Here is a 22,737-nt window from a genome sequence, read left to right as displayed (position 1 = left end):
AGCACCTGTTGGTGTAGTTTTTACAAGATGGAGGCAACAAAATCAATTTTCTGTGTCCTGCCACACCTCTATCCACATGCCAATGCAAGCCTATACTATACATATTTTCCCTAACAAGGTAAATTTGGGGCAACATTTCTCTTTAGTTTACTTTAAAAAAAAAATCTTACTCTGGAAAATCTTTGCTTTATAAAAAAAGTTCTTATTTATAAATATATTCTACATTTTATTTTTTATTTTATGCCATATGTTGTTTTAATTTGTTATTTATTGTTTTATCTTAGACTAAGAAGAGTAAAGATTCAGAGACTTCTAGATTAGTAAGGGACTCAGAGAGTGTGATCTTCATTTATAAAACAAATTAATTGATTAATGCCACCCTAGAGATCATGAAAAAAAGCAAACTGATTAATTGAAAAAATGATGCTGGGTGTGGTGGCTCACTCCTGTAATCCCAGCACTTTGGGAGGCCAAGATAGGCAAATCACTTGAGGCCAGGATTTCAAGACCAGTCTGACCAATGTGGTGAAACCCTGTCTCTACTAAAATACACAAATTAGCTGGGCATGGTGGTGGGCACCTGTAGTCACAGCTACTTGGGAGTCTGAGGCAGGAGAATCGCTTGAACCTGGGAAATGGAGGTTGCAGTGAGCTGAGATCATGCCACTACATTCCAGCCTGGGTGACAGGGTAAGACTCTGTCTCAAAAAATAAAATAAAAAAAAAAAAGAAAAAGAAAAGAAAAGTGTCACTTTGGGTTTGGTGAGGAAGACAGAGCCATGGTATGTATTGAATCAATAGGGAATTTAATAGAGAAATTTGGGGTTACATGATTGTAGAAGTTGGAGAAATGAAGATCTGTGGTAGGAAGCTCAGAGAAACTGCCTGAAGCCCTGGAGCAGGAAAGAAAGCCATACATACATTACAGCAAGGAAGTCTGGACACCTGCGTGTCTGATCACCTTCCAAAAATAATAGCCTCTGCTTCACTGGTGACTTCCAAATCGTAGGCAAGTTCTTCTCACTGGCAGACTGTTACCTGAAGCTATAGGGGAGGGGATTTTGGGGAATGTAGTTACAAGCCTTAGAAGGGACTGGTGGTGATAGTGCCAAATTAATGTGGCACAGTTGCAAACCCAATTCATAGCACTCATTCATTCTGTAACTCCTATCTTTCTTGATCTTCTCCTAGACCTGAATATGTGTATGTCTCCATTGATTATTAAGCAACCCTGGAGTCTTGATGTCTTATACTTTTTCATGGAATCATTTTAGATTGCTTCCTATAGATGAGAGTTATTATATAGATAAGAGTTATTTAAAAATAAGACTAATTTCACTCATTCCTATTTCTTGAACTCTAAACCTGAGGTAGGTTCACTCTGTAAACATTGCTTGTACCTTATTACTCACTTGAGTAAAGCCCCAGGTTGTTAGAACTACAAACATGAATTTCACCAATGATTTAGATTCCCAGTCTTAGTAAAGAAATATGTAAATAAAGGCTGCATTAATAATTATTCTGAAATACTGAGAAATCTCAATATTTGCATTTGCTGGATGCTTTGAGACTAAAGTCCACAGTGAGATTACAGAATAGAATCTGTTTTCCAGATTGATAGAGGAAATGTTTATATAACTCTTAACCTGCTTGTCTAAAGCCAGTGACCTAAACTGTAGTCTGTACCTGGTTAAAACTACCCATGAATACAACCCTTACTTACTTTCCTCTTTATCCATTTATCTGTAGATCATTTGAAAGTCTTTCATGACCAAGCACATCATGAGTAATTGAAATGCAACTCCGTGTAGTGTTTTTACTAAATGATTGTTCATTGCTTTCCAAACAACTACATTAGAAAAACTTGGCAGATTTGGAAATACACTTTTTGAATCCTAAGTGGTTGAGAAATATGAATTAGCTCACAGAGCAATTGAGTATGTAAGTGATAATATTATTTTGGAGAGTGTTCTTCCATTTAGCAGAAAGATGTGTAAAATTTAATAGTTGAAGTACATGATCAAAATTTATTTGTAAACTGAATGAATTTTATTGCTAACAGTTTTAGTCATGAGTCAAATATAAATTGTATACATGTGAATGATTTGTTTATATCTTGATTTTTGGGTCAATAATTCTTCAAGTTACATTAGTTTTATAATTTGGAATTAACTGCTAGTAGATCAAAATTATGTAATTATTTACAATGGACCTCAATACACAAAATTTGGCATACTAAGATGATACATGATGATGCTAGTTGTAAGTTAACATCAGTGAGTGGGTAATACTAACGGGTCCACTAGTTCTTGTAAGACAGGTAAGTAAAAAAAAATTTTTTTCTCTAAACATGTTAGGCAAACCTAGCGTTAGCTGAAAGGCTGGTAGTAAATTCAGAATTAATTTCAAAGTACAATGTGAGCTCATTGGATTTACTGAATAATTATTTGGGGCTTTAAGATTTTATGTGCTGTTTGAACACAGCAGAGAGCATTTAGATTTTCTTCAGTGATACATGAAAATATCCATTTTAACAGGTAAATATTGGGAAGATGGATTCGCCCATTGAAAAGTGGAACCTAATAATTGGCAACCTGGCTTTAAAGCAGGTAAGTGGTACACGTATTTGTTTACAGATCTTGGGTGTACAAATTTTGAGTGTTATCTATAAGATTGTTGTAAATTTTAGTACTGTGAGTCTACCCTTTGTTTTCAGAAACACCAAAACAATAATTTAGTACCTTGAAAAAGTGATGGAGTAAATGGATACCCATGACCTCTGAAAGCTATTCTTTGTTTAGAAACTAGTTTTTACAAATATGAAAAATATATACAAAATATGGGAAAAATATACAAAATATTGTCTATCATAAGTGTGTGATAGAGCCAGAATTTGCATTAATATATCTGTTTAGTAAATATTTAACACTTCATTAAGTGCTATTTTTTTTTTTTACTTTGCTATTTAAAGATAAACTGAGTTCTTTTCTATGTATTATGGTCAGATATTTGTTTTCCTTAATTTGTAAATGTTACTAGTATTAATATACACAATACAGTAGTTTACCAATTACATATACACTGAACTGTGAAGTGTAGATCGTGTATAATCTACAGCTCTCTCTAATCTTAGGTGAATATCTCTTTTTCTTCTTCCTTCACCTTCTCCTACCCCTAAGACTGAAGACTGCGGCTACCCCTAGTAATTCTCTAGCTAGTGTGAGCTTTTCATTTTTCCTCCCATTCTTAGTCTTCACTTTTTCTTTATCATCCTCTCTCCCTGCAACTGTCAGTCAAGATGGTAGTCAGACATAGCTAGGAATTCACTGATTCTAGTTGCCATAGCCCGAAGCCTGTGTCTTTATGTGCCTTACTCCGCCAAGGGTGTATGAAGAACCGGGAACCCCAACCAGGCCCCTCAGGACACACCTGGTGCCAGCCAGTGAGGCAGCAATTGGTTGAAGTCTAGTCACAAGTAGACAAAAGCGAGAAGAAAAGAAAATGGAGCGCTGGGGGTAGTGGTTGGGAGAGAGAGTTTTTTCTTCCTGAGGCTTCTTTTGCTAACACTTGTGAAGGAGTAGATGATGAGTGTGCGGAGGGGAGTAGGATGGGCTTGCACAAGTCTCCTCTGCCTGGATACTGGCCGTGGAGGGTAGAAAGAGAGAAGGGTAGAAAGCACAGAGGAGGCCCACACTGCCACTTGCTCAGGGGTGTGCTCTTCTCACTATTAAATGGAGTCCCAGGTAGATCGCCTGTCACAGATTTCTTCACGATTGTACAGAATGGCCTCCTGAACCAAATACATATATAAGTAGCCAAATAAAGCAAAGTCTCCAGTCCCACATGAGGAACTGTTTCCTCACCAGGAGGGACATGTCCTGTACCATCATCTCTTCAGGCCCATGGCCCCTATTAACCTTCCCATCTACTACTTGAACCCAGACTTTGCTTTCTCTTGGGTACAATTAGTCATTTTTCAGTTAGTCATTGTTTTGCAGGTTTCCAGAATAGGACTTCCTCATCTCAGTTGTGTGCTTTTATTTTCTCAGAAATTGATAGATTTATATATATACACACCATGATGTCTGCAGTAGGCTCTCTAGCTCTGTGTTCCAATGTCAAGCCAGACAGGACTTGGAATCATAGTGCTAGAATTTATATTATAAATTAATTTTACTGCTTTGAAGTGTAATTACATTATTTACTAACCAGAATGAAAATACTGTAATATTTTAACTGCTACACTCATCATGTTGCTTATTAGTTTGAATCTCAGCTCTGAATCTGTGGATGCATCCACAGGAGCTATAGTATTAATATAAGTTCATGGGACTGGAGTCCAGGATATCTGGTCTCTGTAGTCCTGGCTCTTCTGTCAATTTACTGTATTTTTTGCTTGGAGTCCTTAATTCCAGCACATGGATAGGCTTCAGAGAGTCCATGAACACCAAGAATTCTACTCAAAATACTGAGTGCCCCTGTGTTTGCCTAGAGAAAGAGAACTCTATTCTATAGAGTTTTTACCAGATTGTCAAAGGAGTCCATGACACAAACTCATCAGTGCAATAGATGATTCCCTTAGGGTTTCTTTTAGGACATCTTATTAATCTGAAGCTGAGTTAGCGGTCAGTGTTATTTCTTAGTCACAGGTTTTTTTAGTGTTGCTTTATGTCAGTACTGTGGAAAGCATTTTATATATTTATATAATTAATTTAAATCACAAAGTTTGAGGTTATCATTGTTGTCTTACTGTTTAGGAACTGAAATTTTCATAGCACTAATCACAGTTGTGCTTATTTGTGAGGTTATTTTCAAATGTTTGTCTCTCCCACTGACCAAGAGCTCTGTGAGGGCAGGGAATAATCTACATTGACCACTGCTGTAGCCCAACACAAAACATAGCACATTATATGCATTAGAATCTAAATAAATACTCATTGAATTAATGAATTTAAATATTTGCTACAAGATTAAGTGCTAGAACCAGGAGTCAAACTTCTATATTTCTATTATAAAATCCAATCTCTTGCCAACACTACCTCTAGAATCAGACTTCAGATGTGTGGATTGGGTACTTCTCAGTCTGAAGGTGGCATTTTCTTAGGTGATCTATTGATTATACCATCAGCATCACTTGGGGTGCTTGTTAAAAACAGATTCCTGGACTCCATTCCATACCTGTTGTCACCAGATCATCAGGGCAGTTTGAGAACCCACCATCTTAGGGAATATTAAAACTGAAATATAGTAACTACTCTAAAAGGTAATGTAGCTCAATTATTATATGCAATACTTTTTTTGACTTTTTATAGTAATATTTACATAATCAAAATTTTTAAATGTGTTTTTAAAGTGAATAATTCAGTTGAATTTATGAAAAAATTTTCAGGTTCAGGCAACAGTAGTTGGTTTTCTAGCAGCTGTGGCAGCAATTATATTGGGCTGGATTCCGGAAGGAAAATATTACCTTGATCATTCCATACTTTTGTGCTCCAGCAGTGTGGCAACTGCCTTCATTGCATCTCTTCTGCAGGGTAAGTGAATTTATAAATGTCTACTCTATAGCCTTTTACATTTAAACGGTTTATTTCTTAAGATGACTATTTTTATTTAAATGATACTTGTTATGAAAGCAACAGAAAAAAATCTTATCTACAAACTTAAAAAATGTCTTAATTATTCCAGATATATTTACATTTCATTATTTATAAAACTTAGTGTACAACAGGCGTTTCTGAGGTTGTCTCTTGGCCTTGGATACTCTGTTATAGTTCCCCAAAAACATCAGGAGAATTGTCTAAACATTGATTTGTTTCTGTAAGTTAAATGAATTGGGAAACTCTTTCTGGACATCATGCAGGGATTTACTGGCTTGTCACTTGAGTAACAAGTGTTCCAGGAATTCTGGGTTTCAAAAGCCATCCTCTGTTGACATTTTTTTGTTTCAGATTTCAAGAAAAATTTCTTCCGTTTCTGTGGCAATACAAATATAACCTTATACTTAAGACAATATATTGTTGGCTATAGAATTTTCAAGAGCCAGAAGGTTTTAAAAATTAATTACTTTAGAACTTCTATTTTGGTTATTTTTCTTTATATTTATTAGTATGAACTTTACACTAGAGAATTAGCTTATTGTGGAACCAAAATCATAAAGAGTTTGTTCTTTTAATTTTATAATTGCCATTTTCTTGCCCTTGTATCACCAGCAAAGTTTAAAATGGATTATTGTCACGTGAGGTGATCATACAATGCAGCTAACTTTTTTGGCTAGGTTCTGGGAATTTAGGGAATCTTATTAAAATTATGACTTCCAAAATATTTTCAAGCATTTTGTTTTAGTACTTTAATTGTATCAGGAGTAGTTTCTTGTCTTTATAAAGAATTACTACAATTGAATGGAGTTAACATTGACCAAAGCAGAGTAAAGTCAGGCTGTCAGAAAATTAAATTTTTGGTACAAAAAAAAAAATTATACCATCAGCATGCTATTTTTTTAGGCTCATTTGCTTCTTTTTTCTTTCTGATTTTATTTCATTTAGAAAATGTCATTTAGAATTGTTCAGTCTAACAAGTATTTGAAAGCTTTTCAAAACTACCAAAAATTCAGAATTTTAAAATGTATTTGTTTAAAGCTTCTTACTTTGAATAATGTGTGGTCTAATTTTATGATAACTTGACCTTTATAAGCACTTTAGTATATGTAAAGTAGAAACTCTTAGCCATATTTGTAGGTGAGAAAACTTAGGTAAGGTGACTTGCCCAGTCTGATCAACTTGTTACCAGTCGAATCAGAACTAAAACACAAGTTTCCTGACTCTTAGCTCTTTCCACTGGACTATGATACACATAAAATGTTTGTTTTCAGCTGAAAAGATATAGATGATACTATATATAGGAGAACTTCCCATATACATCTTCAAATGTGCTTTTTGGAAAAAAAATTCTAAGCAATTACATCTTGCTTGATTATTGCATAATGCATTTTTTAAAAAGTTTTCTGCTATAGCTTTTTTTTTTTTTCCCAATGATATTATGGGAAAGGTAAGTCTCTAGTAATTTAAAAAGCTTCCAGAATACTGAAATGTAAGGCACTGTTTGATGCAAGACAAAAATTCTGCTTATTAAAATTTTGACTTTATAATAGGTAGAGTAAAAAACACTGGGCTACAGTCATAAGCTATGTGACTTTAGGCAAGAATTTAAGCCCTACTCTATAGGACCTCAGTTTTGTTATCTATGAAGTGAGTATGCTGGAACAAAAACATTTAGAGTCATTTTAACTCTAAAAGTGCAGTGAGATTCTGGTATTTTTTTCTCCATAGCCATACTTAGGCTTTCATATTGATTTGTGGTTAGCACATTTAAAGTTTTCTCTTTACTACATCCTCTTAATGAGTATCTTGGTGTGACAAAATCTACACAATTTAGTGTGAATAAAAATGTTAATAGTTTTATCCCATTTGTATGATTTAAGAAAATTAGGATGTAAAAGTACAAGTACACAGTTAAATTTTCATCTTTTATTCTCTCGTAGGTTTATAGACAGAAACTTCAGGTTTAAAGAATATCTTTTACAAAGACTGTTTCTTGTGTTCTCGCCTTCAATGTTTTAAAATTTAATTATGTGCCGCTGCTTAACACTTCAACGTCTTTAAATAATAAAACGAAACAAGCATTTCTAGCTGCCATATGTGAACAAATCTAGTTTTGTTGGTCTTCTTCCCAGTTGTTGTACATATACATATGACTCACCTTTTTTTTTAATGTTCGCATACTTTATTTGAGGGTTAAAATTAAAACCTTTGGATTCATTACACACAAATACATTATATCTAAGATATACATGTCACTAAATTTGAAATTTTAGCTTTAACATAATTTTAGTAGCTTTCAGGCCTCTAAATGCAACACTGAACTTCTTAAATTTTCTAAGATCCCCACTTGGAGTTTGTTGAAAGGCATTTTGCCAAAGCATTAGAGTAAATGTTTTGTTTGCTTTAGTCAGCTTATCTAAGCAGTCTAACTGGAACTGATAGGCTGTTTGTCTATCCTACACATATTGGTATTTGGGACATTGATTTTCTTTAAATCATAGCCTAAAAACTAATGAACATTCTTTCTTCTAGGAATAATAATGGTTGGGGTTATCGTTGGTTCAAAGAAGACTGGTATAAATCCTGATAATGTTGCTACACCCATTGCTGCTAGTTTTGGCGACCTTATAACTCTTGCCATATTGGCTTGGATAAGTCAGGGCTTATACTCCTGTCTTGGTAAGTTGATTTAAAACTAAATATTGTGTGTTGTCTCAAGTCTCTTTAAATAAATATCGTTGCAGCAATGCCATGAATCCATGGTAGCCTTCATTTGCATTAGAACTGTTGTTGAGACTGATAAGGATAACTATCATTTGTTTTATACCTGCTATGTGTTATGGTTCCCACTTTTTTTTTTCTCATAGAGTTTAAAACTCTGTAAAATAAGGATTATCATCTCTAATTTTAGATGAGAAAACCAAGGATCACAGAAGTTATGTATATTACCCAAGTTTATATAACTGCTAGTTAAAAAGCTGAATGCAGGCTTATCATACTTTGTGATTTCTGTCCTTTCCTCTAAATGTACAGCAGCTAGGAGTCAACTTTCAGTGTTCTTTGCCTAGAATCATCTCAGAATATAAGCTTATAAGTGGTACTTAAAATTTACCAATGGAATGTTTTTTCCCCATTAGAAACCCACACCAATAAGTAGCTTCATGGCTACTAACAAAAAGGAAAAAAATATCACCACGAAAATTAGACTGAATGCTGTATAAAGTTGGAGCCATATATGTAATTCCTGATAAATAGTGATAGAGTATTTATGGAATCTAATGAGTTGTTTTAATGCAAATTTGTGTTCTGGGTCAATGGTAAATGAATATGATCTGTGAGCGTTGATTAAATGCTAAAAGTTCATTGTGGTTTTATTATTTTTAGATGCCAAATTAAAGAAAACAGAAACTTACAGTAATACAAGAAAAAAACATGAGTATATATGCCAAGCCAGAGGCTAACATTTATTCACATATCCTCACATATGTTCATGGGTTCTATACAGATTTATAGTATACCTTAAAATAAAGCTAAAGCATATTTCATTTGAAGAAGTAAGAGTCTCAGATATATGTTCTAGAAATAAAGGGCTTTAATCAACCAAAGGCAATAGTTTTCTGTGACCTTTGGAGATACCAAGGAAGCTTCATTTAGTATATAAAATTGCCTTAAGTTATTTAGTGGGTGGCATAAAAACAATATTTAATAAGACTTGGTGTATATGTTCAAGGAATATTTCTCTCATTTAGAAGATAAAGTTGCATCTACTTTGAGTGAGGTGTAAGACAAGAAATGATCAATGGCCTAAATGTAAGCTCTTACTCCCAAAGGTCTTAGCTTTTTTATGTTGTTGTGCAATTTGCAAAGAATGATATATGTTCAAGTATATTAAAGACAACACTTCATTCCCTTCCCTCACACTCAAAAAAAAAAGCACAGAAAGTGGGTTATGTTATTAAAGGGATAATCTTAAATCTGCTGTCATTTATATTGTTTGGATGATAAATTGATAATACTTTTTCCTTCTCTAAATTATTATAAAATTTAGAAATAGATGCTGAAGTCAGGGATTGAAATATTAGCTTATGGCTAGTAATAGAAACTATGGCTTAATGTTCTTCTTCTACTCTATTATAAACTCACCCACACACTCTCAGCCAGACAGCTGAACAACTTGTAGTCCTCAACCCATAGAGTAAGCTGTTAACTGTATTGGGGAAGAAAGACTGTCACTAATAGGCTGTATCTCAAAAGAGAAAGCCAGTAACAGCATGAGTTAGGCATGAGTTAGTGCCCCTTTCCCTAGTATTACTAATTAGATAAGTCTCTCCCAGTTTGAGGAGGAGGAAAGAGAGAGGAAAAGAGGAGTAGAAGAGGATAAAGCGTTCTGTCTCAATATCATTAAAAGGACAGAAATTCTATGGGTTTGCCCAGGAACATAGAGGGTGGGGGTAGGGATGGAGGGCTGGTACTGGTTCTGGGACAGGTTACCCTATATACATAAAAAATACAGGCATATTATTTGCAGATTTGGGTATTTAAATAACCATTAAGTCATTTATAACACATTTTTTCAGCTGCTTGCAAATACCAGATATCTCCTCAGTTAAAGACAGTGGTAAGAAAGTAAGAAAGAGAATGCCATTGAAGAATGTTATCGTGATAAACATGACAATTGTTATAATGTTACAGACTTAAGTACTATGAGATTCCAGTAGATAAACAACTATTGAGGAAAATAATGCACCTGACCTTTACAATTTAATTTAATTAAGTAATTAATATGTGAAACAGAGTCTCGCTCTGTCACCCAGGCTGGAGTGCAGTGGTGCGATGCGACCTCTGCCTCCAGGGTTCAAGTGACAGTTATGCCTCAGCCTCCCAAGTAACTGGGACTACAGGCACACGCCACCATGCCCGGCTGATTTTTTTCCTATTTTTAGTAGAAATGGGGTTTCACCGCGTTGCCCAAACTGGTCTCAAACTCCTGAGCTCAGGCAGTCTGCCCACCTCGGCCTCCCAAAGTGCCAGGATTACAGGTGTGAACTACCCTGCCCCACCTAAAATTTTATTTTGTTTAATTATACAAGGGATAAACTCTCCTTTTAAAAGACTTAGTCATAATGTGTTGCCATCTAAAGCTTTCAATATTTTGAATGTCATATAGTGGTGCATTAATAATTTAACTGGATCAAGAAATAAAGTAAAATGGAATGTTACTATCACAGATCATGATTTTGAAAACTAATGTTATTAAATATTGCTTAGGATTTTCTAATCCTTGTCTTCTGAAAGTTGGCTCAAAGTAATTCAAGATAAATGAACTAAAATAGTCTTTTACATTTTTTTCTGTATCATTGATTCCCCTAAAGAGAGATTTTTTAATGTGTTACAGATCAATCCCATAGTTAATTTAAGAGTTAAAGATATTTCTAAAGTGTCTGTGTTCACATTGCTAAAGTGTCTGCTCTGTGAGCACTAGGGGGCCTCATAAGAACAGCAGTTGGATGCCTTATATTTGTATTCTGAATACCAAGATTGGAACAGACATATTTAAATTCCAAGACCCCATTCCTCCTGCTGAGAAGCTTCACTTTTGGAAACCAAGTTTATTTCCTGAACTATATTGAAAACACTTAGCAGTTTTTAGAGATAAAGAGAGGATTTTATGATAGTAGGCTTTAGTTATAGAGGCCATATATTATATAGTGCTCAAAGAACTGGGCATTAAGAAAAGTCTTATGGGCTCAATTCATCAAGAAGATATAACAAATTGTTAATATATATGCACATAATATCAGAGCACCAAAATATATATATGATCAATTGTTAACAGATATGAAGGGGAAAATCGTAAGACAATAGTAGTAGGGGACTTCAGTACCCCACTTTCAACACTGGAGAGATCATCCAGACAGAAAATCAATTAGGAAACGTTGGACTTGAACTATGCTTTAGACCAAATGGACCTAGCAGATATATACAAAACATTCCATCCAACAGCAGCAGAATACACATTCTTTTCAAGTGCAAGTGGAACATTATCCGGGAGAGATCATATGTTAGGCCACAAAACAAGTCTTAACAAAGAAGACTTTAAGAAGATTGAAATTTAAGAAGACTGAAATTATATCAAGTATCTTTTGTGATCACAGTTGTATGAAACTAGGAATCAATAATAGGAAAAAAACTGGAAAATTCAAAAACATGTGGAAATTAAACATCATGCTCCGGAACAACCAAGAGGTCAAAGAAGAAATCCAAAGGGAAATTAAAAAAATATCGAGACAAATGAAAATGGAAACACAACATACCAAAACCTAAGGGACACAGCAAAAGCAGTTCTAAGAGGGAAGTTTATAGCGATAAACACCTGCATTTAGAAAGAAGAAAGATCTCCACTAAACAACCTAATGTTACACCTCAAGGAACTGGAAAAAAAAAGAATAAAGTGAACCCAAAGTTAGCAGAAGGAAGGAGATAATAAAGACCAGAGCAGAAATAAACCAAATAGAGAATAGAAAAACTAAAGAATACATTAACAAAACTTAGTTGGCTCTTCTAACAAATAAGAGTGACAAAGCCTTAGCTAGACTAAGAAAAAAAAAGAGGAGACTGAAATTAAAAAATCAGAAATAAAAGTGGAGACCTCAGAAATAAAAATCACTAGAGACGATTATGAACAATTTTAAGCCAACAAATTAGATAACCTAGAGGAAATGAATAAATTCTTAGAAACATATACCTGCCAAAATTGAATGAGGAAGAAATAGAAAGCCTGAACAGACCAATAACAAATAGTTATTAAAGTAGTGACTAAAAGCCTCCCAACAAAGAAAAGCCCAGGACCAGATGGCTTCATGGCTGAATTCTACCAAGCATTCATATAATTAGTACCAATCCTTATCTTCCAAAAACATAGAACTAGAGGAAATACTTCCAAACTCATTTATTTTTCTTTTTACTTTTATTTTCAGAAATGGGGGTCTTGTTCTGTTACCCAGGCTGGAGTACAGTGGCATTATAGCTCCCTGCAGCCTTGAACTCCTGGGCTCAAGTAGTCCTCCCACCTCAGCCTCCCAAGTATCAGGAACTACAAGTGCATACAACCATGCCTAGCTAATTTTTAAATATTTTCTTGGAGACAGGGTCTTACTATGTTGTCTAGTTTGGTCTCCAACTCATGGCCTTAAACAGTCCTTCTGCCTCAGCCTCCTGAGTTACTGAGATTACAGGTGTGAGCCACTGCACCCAGCCCAGACCCATTTTATAAGGTCAGCATCACCTGATACCAATTTTCCAGACAAAGACACCACAAGAAAACAAAACTAGTGAGGTGTGGTGGCACATACCAGTAGTTCCAGCTACTCTGGAGGCTGAGATGGGAGGATCACTTGAGCCTGGGAGTTGGAGTCCTGCCTTGGCAACATACATAGTGAGACCCCCATCTCTAAAACAGAAAGACAAAAACAGCCTAAACAACAACAACAAAAGAAATGAAAACTGTAGGCCAATATTTCTGATGAACATAGCTTCAAAAATCTTCAATAAAATATTAGCAAACTGAATTCAACAATACATAAAGAATATTATACATCATGACCAAGTGGGATTCATCCCTGGGATGCAAGTATGGTTTCACATACAGCACACTGTGTAAAATAAAATATCTAGAAATAAATTTAGAAAAGGAGGTGAAATATCTCTATAATAAAAACTATTAAACATTAATGAAATAAATTGAAGAAGACACAAATAAATGGAAAGGTAGTCCATGTTTATGGATTGGAAGAATTAGTATCATCCATACTACCCAAAGCAATATACAGGTTCAGTGCAATTCCTATCAAAATTTCGATGGCATTCTTCATAGAAATAGAAAAAAGAATTCCAAAATTCATATGGAACCACAAAAGACCCTGAATAGCCAAAGCAATCTTAGGAAAAACAAAGCTGTATGCATCACACTTCCTGATTTCAAATTATGTCACAAAGTTATAGTAATCAAAGCAGTTTAGTTTTGGCATGGGAACAGACAGTGGAACAGGATAGAGAGCCCAGAAGTAAACCCAAGTATATACAGTCAAATAAATTTTAACAAAATATAAACAAATAAAAAATAAATTTTAACAAGGGCACCAAGAAGACACAATTGGGAAAGAATAGTCTCTTCAATGAATGGTGTTGGGAAAAATGGATATCCACATGCAAATGAATGAAACTGGACCTTTATCTTATACATACACAGAAATAGTTATCTTACACAACTAAAAATAGATTAAAGACCTAAACATAAGATCTGAAGCCATGTAACTCCTAGTAGAAAACATAGGAGAAAAGCTCCTTAACATTGGCTTTGGCAATGATTTTTTGGATATCACATCAAAAACTCAGGCAACATTTGGCCGGGCGTGATCACTCACGCCTGTAATCCCAGCACTTTGGAAGGCTGAGGCGGGCAGATCACAAGGTCAGGAGATCAAGACCATCCTGGCTAACACGGTGAAACCCTGTCTCTACTAAAAATACAAAAAAATTAGCCGGGCAGGGTGGTGGGCGCCTGTAGTCCCAGCTACTCGGGAGGCTGAGGCAGGAGAATGGTTTGTGAACCCAGGAGGCAGAGCTTGCAGTGAGCAAAGATTGCACCACTGCACTCCAACTAGAGCAAGGCTCTGTCTCAAAACAAAAAACAAAAAACACAAAAACAACAACAACAACAACAACAAAAAAACAAAAAAAACCCTCAGGCAACAAAAGCAAAAATAAGTGAGACTACACCAAATTTAAAAGTTACACAGCAAAAGAAACAATCCACAAAGTGAAAAGGAAAAGGCATCCTATGGATTGGGAGAAGATATTTGTGAACCATATATTTGATAAAGAGTTAATATCCAAACTATATAAGGAGCTCACATAACTCAGCAACAAAAACACATAACCCAGTTAAAAACTGGGCAAAGGACCTGAGTAGACATTTCCCTCAAGAGCACATAAAAATGATGAACAAGTATATGAAAAGGTACTCAATGTCACTAATCATCAGAGAAAAGCAAACCAAAACTGAAATGAGATAATCATTTCACATCTGTTAGAATGGCTATTATCAATAAGACAAAAGATAACAAGTGTTGGCAAGGATGTAGAGAAAGGCAAATGGTTGTACACTGTTGGTAGAAATGTAAATTGGTGCAGTTTTATGGAAAACAGTATGGAGGTTTCTCAAAAAATTAAAAATAGAACTGCTACATGACTCAGCAATCTCCCTTTTGGGTATATATCCAAAGGAAATGAAATCAGCCCTTCACAGGGATATTTGCACTCCCATGTTCATTGCAGCATTATTTACAGTTGCCCAGATATGGAAACAACCTAAATGTTCCTGATGGATAAGTAAATAACAAAATTGTAGTATATATACAATGGAATATTGTTCAGTCTTAAAAAAGGAAAATCTGCCATTTGCAACAACATGAATGAACCTGGAAGACATTATGTCAAGTGAAATAAGCCAGACGCCAAAGTAAAAATACTGCATGATCTCACTTATATAGAGAATCTTTAAAAATGTGTCAGATACATAGGAACCAAGAGTAGAATGGTAGTTACAGGGAATGGGGGTTAGGGTGGAGGTGAGGCAGGAAATGGGGAGATGTAGATCAAAGAGTACAAAGTTGCAGTTATGTAGGATGAATAAATCTAGAGATCAAAGAGTACAAAGTTGCAGTTATGTAGGATGAATAAATCTAGAGATCCAATGAATGTACCAAATGACGACTATAGTAATATTGTATTATAACTAGAAGTTTGCCAATACAGTAGGCTTTAGATGTAATTACCACAAAAAGGTGGAAAGGGGTTAAATATCTGAGATGATGGATGTTAAATCTAGTTACTTGACTCTAGTAACCACTTAACTATATAATTAACCATATAATTATATATGTATGTCTATGAAAACATCAAGTTGTACACCTTAAGTATGTATAAAAAAAAGAAAAAAGTCTTATTCAACTACTTAGAATTCTGGGTATTCTGAAATGACTGAATACCCCGTCATGTCCTGTTAGCTTTCGTACATATACTAAGGCTCTCTGCATCCATGCAATTCAATGTGTGCTACTTTTCTTTCTTTCTTTTTTTTTTTTTGGAGACAGAGTCTCAGCCTCCAAGTATCTGGGATTACAGGCGCCCACCACCACTCCCGGCTAATTTTTGTATTTTAGTAGAGATGGGGTTTTGCCGTGTTGTTCAGGCTAGTCTTGAACTCCTGACCTCAAGTGGTCCACCTGTGGCGGCCTCCCAAAGTGCTGGGATTACAGGTGTGAGCCACCACACCCAGTTAATGTGTGCTACCTTTCTTTTGCTTCTGCTGAAATTTGTTGATTTTTGGTATCTGAAGTAAATACACAATTTTCCTCCTTTTCCTCTCCACTCCTCCAAAAAATAATAAAACAAGCCTAAAGCTTTGTTTACCCCAATTGACTTTATTTTTTGTAGTCATCCTTAGTAACTCTTTATTGCTTAATGGACAAAATTAAAGTTTTTAGCCTGGTATTTAGGCCTTGCAGAATCAGTTGGAAACTTACTTTCTCAAGCTTCTGCCTGCTTCTCCTGTTCTATACTGTTTACTCAAGCCAAACTCAGCTGTTACTGATCTCATATATCATCTTTTTTTTTTTTAATTTCCTTCTTATTCCCCTCCTCCAATTCATCCTCTTCTTCCCATCAAGGCCAATCTAAATCCTTCTCATTTTTAAAGTCTACATTTATAGATTTTCCTAGTCTTAAGTCATCTTTTTTCTCCTATGAATTCCTATAGCACTTAATTGACACTTCTCTTATGACATGTTTAATGTTTGGCTGGTCATTATAGCTTTTTCTATAAATGTTATACCTTCTCTTATGAGGATATAACCTTCTTAAGGACAAAACTGTGTTCTTATTTTATTTCTTTGTAGCACCCTATAGTGCCATGTACAAAATAGATGTTTAGTAAACAGTACTTCACCAAATGCCTTAGTGCTTTTGAAAGCACTTCAGTTAATGTGATTAGAAGTTATTCAGAATGATTTTGGCACAGTAACTGTCCACTAACTTAATAGATTGTAACAAAAAATCTTGTTGATGAGGATATAGTATTGGGGAAACACTGGAAGGATATCTTGCCTTAGCAGAAAGTATCTGGGAATTAGTACCACTATAGAAAAATAAAAATGGCAACACATGGCTAGAAAAGATCTATTTCAAATGGAAATAGAAAGTTCAGAGAGTAATCTAAGCTCTGGATTCTGATATACTTTTGTGTGGCTTACAGGGACAATATAAAGGCATTTATACATTCATATAGTAATCTTTAAACATATAGTAATCTTTAAAAGTTATTAACAGGATTCAGCATTGGGCCAGTAACTGGAATATATGTATGTTCACATGATTGTCTCTCTTTCTTTCTGTTTGCATAAGTTCCAATAAGATTTTTAAAATTCCTTTTTCACATATTATATAACGCTATATAATTCTTGTGTGTACATGATATTTATTGATTTGAAAAAAGTTATTAGATATTCTCTTTGTAGGCAAGATCTGAGAGGCAAAATGTTGATTGATTTTTCATTTTTCAAGATTAACTTTAAACAGATGACTTGGCTGAAGCTGTAAGAGCAGTAGCAATTAGCCTCAGGTTACTGCATTCCTGTGGAGACTAACAAGGATGCCACCTGGTTATTTACAGCCCATTCTAGAATATCTCTGCCTTAATGTGGTGGTGTGAGTAGAATCTAAATTTATCTTGAATGTCTCTATGCTTGAGGGATTTTTAGCACTGTACCATCTTAGGTTAGAGTGATTTCTAGAGTTTCAGTTCCCTGAGAACATTTAGATTGATTATTAAGGGGCATTTAGAAAAAAAAATCACAACTTACAGTGCCCATTGCTTTGTTGTTTACACAGAAACAGCTGATACATAAAAATTGTCAATCATAACAGCTACATATTTCAGAAGAATTTGGGGTGAGAATGATGAAACTATTAATGAAATGAGATAATAGCAGTTGGGAAATGCCATCAACAATATAAAATGAAAACTGTGAGTCACAAAAGATGCTAGTTATGTTTGCCAGTTAGGTGGCATCAGAGCAATTTGAACCACTTTAGCTATGTTAATCTGTACTTTTCTGTAGTTTGCCTATATCACAGAATCAGGTATAAATGTATATGGACATTTATTAGGCTTAACATTCCAAAAAGTTTTAAATATGCATGTATTAGTTACCTATTGCTGTTGTAACAAATTACCACAAACCTTGTGGCTTAAAACAATATAAAAGGTTTTTGGGGTTTTTTGGTTTGTTTTGTTTTTACAGTTCTGGAAGCCAGAACAATTACAATTAAGTATAAATTCAAAATGAGTTATATAGGAATAAAATCCAGGTATCAACAGGGTTGGATCCTTCTGGAGGTTTCCGGGGAGAATCTGTTCCTTGCCCCTTCCATCTTCTGGTGGCTGCCTGCCGGTGTTCTTGGCTGGTAGCTGTATGACTCCAGTCTCTGTTTCCGTGGTCACATTGCCTTTTCCTCTTCTGCAGCCAAATCTGCTCCTGCCTCCCTCCTGTAAGGATACCTGCAATTATATTTAGGGGTCACACAAATAATCCAGGATAATCTTCCCATCCCAAAATTCTTGACTTAATCATTTCTACAAATCCCCTTTTGCCGTATAAGGTAGCATTTCACAGGTCCTGTGAATTATTACGTAGATTTTATTCAGCCTACCCTAATACCCATTATGATATACCCACATTTTAATACAAAATATTATTTTAACCAGGATCTTTTAAATGTGTTTCACTTAGAAGGAAGATGATTTCACATTTTAATATTAATGTGGAAGTTCATAGTTGGCTTTTAATTGACTATTTCCTCTTGATTGTGTCATTGGTGGTTTTCTAAAAGTAATTCTTTAATTTTATGACGTCTGTAAAACACCAGTATATCCAAAAAAGAGAAATGTTTGTATCATCTCTTTTTATATATTTGTAATTTTCCCTACCTATCAAAATTGGATTAGAAGTTAGCCAGGAATAAGTTAGGAGTGTCCTATAGAATTATCCATATGATCTAATTTGGTGGGAATCGGCATGTTGGATTTGGCAGATAATTGAAGTAGAATACATTTACAGTAAATCATTTGGAAATTTGGGTTTTATCATGGTTTTCTCACTTTTTTGAGGACGGAGTCTCATTGTGCTCCCAGGCTGGAGGTGCAGTATGGATCTCTCGCTCACTGCAAAGCCCTCCCTGGTTCACATTCTCCGGGCCTCAGCCTCCCAAGTAGCTGAGACTACAGGCGCCACCACGCCTCTCAAGCAGTTTTGTATTTTAGTAGAGACGGGTTTCTACCTATGTTAGCCAGGATAGTTCTCTGGATCTCTGATCTGATCCACCCGGGCCTCGGCCTCCTCCCAGTGCTGGATTATAGGTTTGGTTTCATCACAGCCTCGCCTGGTTTTCTCACTTTTTTAACATTTAAAAACTTTTATTTAAAGATAATTATGTATTTATAGAATAGTTGCAAAAATCAAAACAGTACCAAAAAAAAACAACACACACCTCCATACTCTTTACCTAGATTCACCTAAGGTTAACATTTTACCCCATTTGTTTTATCTTTTGTTCTCTCTCTTTGTCTATGTATGTATGTATATCCTTTGTCTTTAATGACATTGACATTTTTGAAGAATGCAGTCCTCCTTCCTGTTTTCCCCTCTGTGAGGATTTTTAAAAATTGGATGTAATTCACATGCCATGTAATTCACTTTTTAAAAGTGTACAAATCAGTGGTTTTTGGTATATTCATAAGGTTGTACAAGGATCACCGTGATCTAATTCCAGAACATTTTCATCACCTGAAACAGAAACGCTGGGCCTGGAGTGGTGGCTCATGCCTATAATCCTAGCACTTTGGGAGGCTGAGATGGGAGGATCACTTGAACCTAGGGATTTGAGGCTGCACTGAGGCAAGATTATGCCACTGCACACCATCCTTGGTGACAAAGTGAGACCCTGTCTGTGAACAAAACAGAATACTTTAGCAGTTATTCCTCATTCCACCCCTCCTCTGACAATCACCAATCTATTTTCTCTTTGGATTTGCCTATTCTGGGCATTGTATGTAAAAGTAATCATTTGATATGTGACCTTTTGTGTCTGGCATCTTTCACTTAGCATAATGTTTTCAAGGTTCATCACGTTGTCACATGCATCAGTTTTGAATCATATGAAGTGCCGAGTAACATTCAATTGTATGGATTAATGAAATGGCCAAGTAATATATTCCATTTATGGATATACCAAGTTTTTTTTATCTATTCACCATTTGATGAACGTTTAGGTTGCTTCTACTTTTTGGCCGTTATGCGTAGTGCTGCTATGAACATTCAAGTTTTTATGTAATGTACAACTTTTTATGTAAATATGTTTTCCATTCTGTTGGGTGTACATGAAGGAGTAGAATTGCTGGGTCAAGTTAAACTCTGTTTAACTTTTTAAGGAACTGCCTGCTCATTATTTTTAGTTTCTTTCCTAAGGCATTTTTTCTCCTCTTTGAAAATTCAGGGCAGTGATTCTGGGGTGGGGGTGGTAGGTGCTTTTTTCAACCTCAGATGTCCTTCCAGAGATTTAATGTTGAGGATAACTTCTTTAAAGTCTAGCAGGGTGCTCCTCCCTTGACCTGAGAATAAAATACTAAGATGATCTGACCTAGCAGAATAGTTCTTTTCATTTGTGTTTAGTGGTTTTCAATGCATTTTGTTTTCTATTTAGTTCTATTAAAGAGATTGTTGGCAACCTTAGTTGTTTTAGTAGATTAAAATGCTTCTTAACTGGAATGTTATTTATCCCTATCTATTGGCTTACAAGGAGAACTGGGAATCCATTCAACAAATAAAAGGTTTTTTTTGTCTTTTAAAAAATCACGGAGAAAATGACACAATGTAGCATTAGTCATATTTCTTTAAATAGAAGAAAATATAAAAATTAATTTTGTTAGTATAATTATTTTAAAGATGTGATGGCAAATCCATACAAAAGCTTAGGAGTAAAATTTGTTTAGCTTTATTTTAATATCTATAATAATTGCTTATTCCTACATGATATGGAAAAAATAAAAATTTTGGGTTTGTATGTAGTTCAAGCATCTTTAATCATAGGTGAGAAGATCTTTAAATATCTTAAGAAGCAAAAGAAACAGAAAATTCAGTCAAAGATAAGAGTTGGGGTAAGGGTTGCAGCATTCTGTAAGATCAAAATATTAAGTAACATTTGACTTAGATTAAGTAATCTAAGGCTGTAGGCTATAGGACTGCAAGATAAACTTTGCCTTTAAGTTAAAAAGTAGTTACTTTGTATAATAAATTAATTAGAGTTATGGAGAAGAGACCAGGAATATCCTAGCTGAAATCCCTGATAGTAATGAAACTTTGATCAGCTAAAATGATATTATCAAAAACATGCCTTGAGATGATAAGACTTTCAATAAGGGATATGCAACTTTTAACCCTAGGGAGATTGACAGTTAAATATGAATTGAGAATCAAACCTAGTTTTTCTATTTCATTTTGGAGCTTGGATATCTATTATCAGTAGACAGCCAATATTTTATGGAATGCCCGTACTATAAGTTCCCTATGGACAAAAACAATATCCTATTTACCTTTAAAGTTAAGAGCATTAACTTTGGTGTCAGATACATATTTTCTTCCAGCTCTCCCTATTTCCTCACTGAATTCTTAAGTTTCTAAGCCTCGGTTTCTTCATAAAATAGAAATGACAGTATCTATTTTATATGGATGGGGACGGTGAAATGAGATGATGAATGTAAAGCATTTAGCATAGTACTTGGTATATAGTAGGAGCCCAATAAATGTTAGCCCTTTTACTGTTATTGTTCTTCTTGTTGTTATTGTTTTTATGCTATTTCCATGTAGATCATGTAACTATTTTAATAAATGTTTGTTCAATCAATGTCTTACTTTTCAGTTACATTGTTTAATATTTTTGCCTTATCTACAGTTATAAATTTTGTTTGAAGTTTATAGAAAATGTATAGCATGTTAATGTTTGATAGTGTCATACCTTCTAGTAAACTTTGATAATTTAGATTTGCTATACAGAAGAGAGATTTAAATGTTGTCTCTCTCTTTTCTTTTTTTTAATTTTAGAGACCTATTACTACATTTCTCCATTAGTTGGTGTATTTTTCTTGGCTCTAACTCCTATTTGGATTATAATAGCTGCCAAACATCCAGCCACAAGAACAGTTCTCCACTCAGGCTGGGAGCCTGTCATAACAGCTATGGTTATAAGTAGGTTAGTATTAAAATGTGTGTGTGTGTGTGTATGTGTCTCTCTGTCTTTGTGTGTCTTCTGTAAGCATATATGTACATGCATATTAAAACAAATGAATTGCCTGTTTTTATTTCTTAGGTTAATTATTTTATATAGCCAATTCATTATTCTCCCAGGTATTATAACAAGGGATCTGAATGACAGGCATTATTAATGAAATCAGTAGACATAAAGAACCTCATTTGGCTACCAGTTTCAAACTTCTCTCCAACCAAAGCCTTACCAGACTGAGTAAAATTTAGTGGTGTTTGTCTTTGTGTGTGTATGTGTGTGTTAACCTGACAAGGACATTACTTACTCTGAGTATTAAGTTGCTCAGATGAATTTCATAAAGCCTTAGAAATGTATATTCCATTGGCTATTTCCATATCTAGGACTCTGATGACCTTAAAGATGTAATTAAGGACGTATGTAAAAGATTTAGCTGCAAGCATCCTCATCACCCCAGAGTGTTTAATAAAAAAAATAAATAGGACAACATAAAGGTCTTGCAATATGGTATTGATCAGATAAATTATTATATAGTCACAAAATGGAATATCAGCCATTAAAATAATGTTGTAGCATTTCTATTGCTACGGAAAGATGTTTATTATACATCTGATGAAAAGAACAACCTAGAAAAGAGTATGAGTTTCCTACTAAACATGGTAGGTTAAGAAACATTTCTTTTCCTTCCTGAAACTACTAAAAGGACAGTAAGAGAATAAAAATGTTATAAAACCACCAAGATAGA

At 34.7% G+C, this 22,737-nt stretch overlaps 1 protein-coding gene across 6 annotated transcripts in view; it reads left to right on the top strand.

Moving 5' to 3' along the window:
- Nucleotides 1-22,737, top strand: part of SLC41A2 (solute carrier family 41 member 2) — a 139,347-nt gene that overhangs the window by 55,700 nt on the left and 60,910 nt on the right. For all 6 annotated transcript variants that reach the window (XM_021922840.2, XM_021922838.2, XM_031650711.1 and 3 more), the window contains 4 exons: nt 2,538-2,609; nt 5,390-5,534; nt 8,130-8,276; nt 21,815-21,962. In XM_021922840.2, coding sequence (XP_021778532.1) covers nt 2,538-2,609; nt 5,390-5,534; nt 8,130-8,276; nt 21,815-21,962 — 512 coding nt within the window. The remainder of the gene's footprint in view (nt 1-2,537; nt 2,610-5,389; nt 5,535-8,129; nt 8,277-21,814; nt 21,963-22,737) is intronic.

This window comes from Papio anubis, chromosome 9 (genome assembly GCF_008728515.1).
Source record: "Papio anubis isolate 15944 chromosome 9, Panubis1.0, whole genome shotgun sequence".
NCBI lineage: Eukaryota > Metazoa > Chordata > Mammalia > Primates > Cercopithecidae > Papio > Papio anubis.
The sequence above is the reverse complement of the archived record's forward strand: the minus strand, read 5'-3'. Positions and strand labels throughout refer to the sequence as shown.